General features: G+C 40.3%; 1 protein-coding gene across 1 annotated transcript in view; it reads right to left on the minus strand.

Annotated features, from left to right (window-relative positions):
- Positions 1–3,785: 3,785 nt before the first annotated feature.
- Positions 3,786–6,725, minus strand: part of hmgcs1 (3-hydroxy-3-methylglutaryl-CoA synthase 1 (soluble)) — a gene marked incomplete in the record, with an annotated part of 12,807 nt that continues 9,867 nt past the window's right edge. Inside the window, 2 exon segments of the mRNA XM_037691777.1 lie at positions 3,786–4,284; positions 5,247–5,404. Coding sequence (XP_037547705.1) covers positions 4,207–4,284; positions 5,247–5,404 — 236 coding nt within the window.

Raw genomic sequence — 6,725 nt, forward strand, 5'->3', positions numbered from 1 at the left:
GTCATCATGAAGTGACAGAAAGCCCATGATTATACTGGACTATAATCAAAACAAAGGAGATGTGGACAACCTGGACAAGTTGATTGCCACCTATACTTGCCAGCGAATGACCAGAAGATGGACAGTAGTTGTTTTTTAACATCCTGGATGTGTCTGCAATGCATTTGTGATGTGATCCACATCCATCAAGGGTGGAACTCAACCAAAAACAACAAGTGGAGAATATTTCTGGAGGAGGAACTTCCCTTGACAAGCTGCACGTTGAGCGAATGTAGCAGGTGCCTCAGGATCCAGCTGCAGCACATCTACCACTCCATCTCTGTCATCAGTAAGTAGTCCTACTCCATTGGTAAAGCAAAGAGAACCAGACTTAACAGCTTCACCTGTCAGTCCCGCCTCAACATCAGCAGCACACCCGCAACCCCACTGAGTCGCTCTGATTCTCAAAGGATGAGGTGTCAGGTCTGATACAGAAACATGGACTAAAAGACAAACACATCATGCTTCATCTGCAAACAATATCAGCAAAGAGCACATGAAAAGTGTCACTGTATGGTCCGTGTACTGCCTGAATGTACACGGACCCTGTATGCCACACATGCATCTAAGCACACATGCATATTCTTGCACAAAATAACTTTGTGTGGAAATAGAATGTGATTGATTTGCTAAATTGGTTGATGTTGTTTAGCCTGGCAAATCTCCATTTTGTACTAATATTGTTCTGTTTTAGACTTTGTATTTGTATTTAGATTATTAAAGTTCAATAAAATAATAAAATTGTTGCCTTTTGCTTGAAGTAAACATAAGGGTCAATTCTGACCCCAACACCATAGATGTCACTCTAGTTATAATATTATAATAAATACTATTTTAAAAATCAAGAAATACAATACATTTATTCAAGAAATGTGTTCTAACAGTCCTCAGTAACAGATAACATAATAACCAATTATTTTTATATAACATTCTGTTGGGGTTCATTTTACTTTTTTCCTATTGAAAGTAAGGTGAAAGTTGAAAAGACAGTCATGGAATGCCACACTGAAAATATATAAAAATAATAATAATAATAATAATAATAATAATGGGAAAGGAAGCCTAATAAAGTAACAAAGAGTTATGAAACAAATCTGGCAATAAAAAAACATTCTGAGTGAATTTTTTTGTTAATTTTAAGACGGGTCCAAACTGACTCCATGTTGCGTCAGAGCCATCAGTGTATTTAGTCAGGGTTGCTCCGTGCACGAAAAGATTGGCTGAGCCATAAGCTGGACATGATTTATGAGAATCGCAGGCCACTTACGGCTCCTGAAACTCGCAGGTGGGAAGGAATCGACCTTGGAGAAGCTACAAGCTCAGCCCGGTGGTGTTGACCACAAAATGTGGCTGTTTGGAGTCACCATTGAGACGTACCTGCAGAGCTATGAAGGCAGACAGAAATCAAGCAGAGCTGGCCTGACCCAAAATAATTGTTATCTGAATCTGGCTCCCCTGCTTGGCCTTGAATTGGCCAACTATCTCAAACTCTCCTGGATGTTATATGAACAAGCTCTGCAACCCCGCTGGTAGACACTGCACCATCTCTTATCAGGACTATGGAACTATCTGGCAGTGTCCATGGTGTGCTTGTTTCTTCTGAAGTCCACGACCATCTCCTTCACATTGATGTGAAAGTTGTTCTTCCTGCACCAGCTCTCCAGGTGTTCCACCTGTAGCTGGACTCATTGTGATGTATCCCACCACCGCTGTATCATCTGCAAACATTACAATATGGCAGCCTGGATGGGTAGGTTATCAGGTATGTTACGGTTTCTGTGCCGAGGTCTTTTTTGCAACTCAGTGTCCCATCAAGGACACAGTGTGAGATATGATATTTATACCTCCCCTCAAGTTTTGCTTTTTCTTATTTAAACGAAAAGGGCATCACCTCCTGAAGGTTGCGGCCTCAGTCATCTTTGTCTCCCCATTTCTGTTTGTTTTCTCAGACGGGCTGCACTGAAATGTAATTTTGTTGTGCTTTGATGCAATGACAATAAAGCTGAATCTGACACAGATTTACACAAATTTGTGAAAAATATTTAAGGAAAATGCCTATTGTGTACAAAAAGTCTTTGAGTGCAGCTATGAAAAATGGAAAAAGAAAAACTGTTACGTTTATATTTTTTGTTGAGTGTATACGGTGGTGGCCATCTTGGATTTTGACGCAGCGACTTTTTAAAAAACGAACCTTATGCTTAGATGCACTCATACACCACACTGGAAGTTACTTATTTTTCAAGTTATCCAGTTCACAAAGTAATGATTTATTAAAAAAAAAAAAAGAAAAGATAATCACAGCACCACACAATTTCATTTTTATTTATTCTCTCTCTACATGTTTATTAAAATTTATTACTCAACGAACCTGACAGGACATCAACACATTCATATCTACAGAGCGTAAACAACCTCAGTCTGAGCTGTACATAAACAATGGAAAAGATACGGTGACCTTTGACCCAGGCAGCACAACCACACACCAGCTAACGTAGCACTCAGAGTGACGTCATGAAACTGGTGCGACCAGGTCCTGACGTCTCAGGACCCAAGTGACTGTACAGTTTAAAAGAATAGATCTGTACACTATTGATTAAAAACATTATTTTACACTTTGTACGTCCCTCGTGCATTTATTGTAAGGCTTCTCTAGAAGGAAGTCTACTTTACATCAAGTAGCCTCTGAGCCGGAGCGACCACTGCGCTCCTGTTCCGAGGCTGTTTCTCCTTTTGTTTGTTTGTTAGCTGCAGGCTACAGCTACTGATGAACATAAAGACAAAGCACCAACGTTTCACTTCTGTTTGAGACTCTTCTTTAACCGCCTCGCCAACTACAACCCCCTCCGTGTTTGGCGAGTTATTAAACATAAAGTTTGGCAAAATCGAAATGTGTCAGACGGTAAATTCAGCATAAAAAGGAGTAAAAGCGTGAATTTTCACTGTCTGTGGCCCCAAATACTGCCTGTAAAATAGGAGTAACAACTCAAAGTTGAACAAGAGGGAAACCTGAGTGACTTTGCAGAAATCAAAAATACAATAATTAAACTTTTAACAAAGCAGATTTATATTGAAATTTATCTCATTGGTCCTCCAATATAAAATGAGCACATTCTAACCACAAGAACAGGACATTTCCTCATCATGGTTCTATCATGGTTCTACTGATACGTAGCCCCACTTCTTAATGCTGACATTAAAACTGTACTCATATCTCAACATGTTTCTGTTTAGACAATGCCAGCGTCATACTGACACGTTGTTACACTTGATTTGCTCCAGTATAATGAACTCTTTCCTTGCATGTGATGGCCCTGTACAGCTGCACTGGCTGCAGATGACACTTATGAAACATAATCAGATCAACGACAGTCTGTAATGACGTCTCAGTGAAAATATCAAATGACCAGGTGGAGCCAAACAAAGCAGCAGTTAATCACATTGTTGCTTCTCACGCCGTTCTTTTTTCCTTTTAAAATGGATTCTGAACACAGCTGTAAATTTGTCAAATTATAGTTTTGGACCAAACTCGCCATGCAGCATCACACGCAAAGTCTTCATGTGTCATGCTTATATAGAAGAACCAGCAGAAGGTGGTCTCTAAGAAGTCATTTCTCAAAGAACATGACTCCTGACGTCTGTTGAATGGTCACATGACGACAGCCAGAAATAAAAACAGCTCACATTTTAATATAAAACAGACTAAATGAAAAGCAGCTGAGCAGAGACGAGCTCCATCACCTGCTGGGATGTGGAGGCAGTCTTTCTGGTTTTTTTTCCTGATGAGCTGGAGGAAGATTTCAGTAAAGTTATTTTGAATTTCTTTCCACAGGCTGGCAGCAGCCAACGCCATGCGCAGCGTTTGTGAATGCAACTGTTCGTTCTGCTTAAACGAGAAGCTAAAATACATTCAAATGTAAGATCTGAAATGAGGATTTCTTGGACAAACTAAAAACGAGGGACGGCCTGGTCGAGCGTGGAGTTTGATATCTGGCTGTTGTAACGTTCTGACCTGCGGGAGTGGATCTCTACAAACCACCGCCTCCTCTGTGTGAAGTTTAAAAGGTTGTGATCCTGTCCTCTTATTGTCCAGTTGAGCTCTAGGTTCATGTAACTGTCGTTTTCTCCACCTTTGTTGGACCGGGGACACCGTCAGAAGAAGACTGGCTCTCAGTTGCTGCTGGTGGCCTCAGGTCCAGCTGTGGCTGCAGGGATGCGAGGCATCTTCTTGGCTGGACTGGGGATGTGCTGCAGCGCAAAGACAGACCACAAACATCAACATCAGCGGTCTGTAAACCACCGATATCTGATAGTTGATCACGTGTGCTTGAAATGAGATTTTGAGTTTCTGAAATCAATATGAAGTCAGAAGATCGATATGTTTTCTGTTGTTCAGATTTTCAGACACTTGTGAGACAAACGGAGCTCAGTAAAGAACCACCTGTCTCTCCATCCGGACCGGTATCTATTTTAAATCATGCTGCATTCACTGAACCGACGACAAGACGACAATTGGAACTCTTGCTTTTTTCCTTCTTACAGCAAATTTTAAATTGACTTTATTTAAACTAGAAAAATGATCCAAGTTTGTCTTGTGTCTTGCTGTATATTCAGACTAGAAAGTGCAACTTGTTGAGCCTTCTCATTTTCAACCTACGCCTTTTCAGTCATTTAAGGCTCATGTGATAATTACTTTAATGTTGACATTATTTCAGTTTGAACTGTGCGTGTGGATTTAAACGTGTAGTTTCTTTGCATGTATGATTAAAGTGTTTATTATTGAAAATGGCTGAAACAAAAAAATAAAAACAAGTAAGCTGGACATCTGAAATAGCAATTTCTCATTTGTCACTGAATGTGTCACCTTTATAAAATCATTGGTGTAAAGTTGATCACATAAACACTACGATCTTCTATTAGTGTGTCAAAACTGAAACAATGTGAATGAAGTGGATCTTTGAGTTTATCGGCCCAGTTTTACACAACTTTACCATCACGCTGAGGACTACTTTTAATTATGAACGTTTCTGACCACATTTTATATATGAATATTTCTGTTCAGTGCCCTGAGATAACTTCTGTTGTGACTTGGCGCTATATAAATAAACTGAATTGACTACAGTAGATTAGTCGTCTCCAAATATATGCACAAAGTCATCACTGGTTTCTCTCAGACCCCAGTGGTTGGAAGGCACAGTCCTGTTTCTCACCTCAGCAGCTGCACTGGAGCGAACACGTTCTGGTTCTGACGGCAGGTCATCATCCAGAGGTCTGCGAGCGTACTCCCTGCGGTGTTTGTCGTCCACTCGAGTCAAGTACCACGTCCCCGGGAACAGATCCTCCACGGAGCTTTGAGGGATGTAGCTGGCTGTGAAAACAGAATACAAAAAAATTAATCCGTTGAGGTTGTAAAATGTAAAGCACCTGACTCGGCATAAAGACACTAAAGGTTTCTTCTCAGTAAGCAGCAGCTGTGGAGGTAGCTGTGCACCGCTCTTCTCGTGGTGCACACAACACCTTCCTGAACCATCAACACCTCACACCAGTATTTCTGTTTACCATGGACATCAAGCGCAGTAAGACGTCATCGAAACTTATTGCCAGATGTAAAGCTCTCATTTCATCTGGCTAAGTTTTTGTCAAATAAAACCCTTTTATAAAAAAAACAAAACAACATCTTGTAAATTTTATGATTATTTAGCACAGGGGGAGACAACATATTTTCTCAGCTGGCCAAATGCAGATATTTAAATTAATCAAAGGGCTTCATAGAGAATTGGAAAACAAAGAGAGATGATTTCTGATGTGACTTGGTGCTATATAAATAAACTGAACTGAATATTTTTAAGACAAAGACCTTGATAAAAATATGCCTCTCTAATGTTATTTAGGAATATAATACATACTTTCTGTAAACTGGCTAACGTGACAATTTGTTAAGTCTAAAAATGCAAAAAAAAAAAAGTTACTTTTAGTTTTTGGAGTCTTTAATCTTCTGGAGTTACTGTAACGGTGAAATTTGACTTTTTTTGGACTATTTTTGATTTTACGTTCTTATTTCACCCTAAAAATAGTTAACCCTGTCATGTCTGGTGTAATTTTGTTTAGCACAACCTCCCTGTGTGACTTTTAAATAATTTTTTACTTTTGACCTACTGTGTCAACATAATAGGCCTAAAATCACAAAATAAAACCCCCATAAAATCAGAGTAGAGATAATATAGTTTCTGTTTACAGTGAAAACCACCAATATTCATAATGAATTTTGCTTATCGCGCTGAACTCCCTTCAACTTCTGCATCTTCTTCTTCTTGTACATTTTTTGGCACATGACAAATAACTGAGCCTCCATCAGAAAGGAGGAGGCTGTTTATCTGTTGGGTGGAAGTGGGAGGGTGTTTTGTCCCTCAGACTAGAGCTGTCACTTCTAACCAGCCCCGCCTGACCCAGATTAGTGCCGGGTGGGTCCATAATAATGTGCGGGCCGGGTCAGTGTCGGGCTTTTGATTGCGTCAGTAGACGCGTAGCTGACGATCCAATTATATGGCAACATGGCTTGCCATACTATCACCAGCCGCACGTGTCAGATGGACTACTGCCAGCGATCCATCACCGAAATAGACGTTCATTCAGCCGCTGCACTCAGTGGACGCGCTCGGCCGACGACCCAAACAGGTGAGATCACAAAA

This window comes from Nematolebias whitei, chromosome 18 (assembly GCF_014905685.2).
Source record: "Nematolebias whitei isolate Nwh7 chromosome 18, NemWhi1, whole genome shotgun sequence".
Taxonomy (NCBI): domain Eukaryota; kingdom Metazoa; phylum Chordata; class Actinopteri; order Cyprinodontiformes; family Rivulidae; genus Nematolebias; species Nematolebias whitei.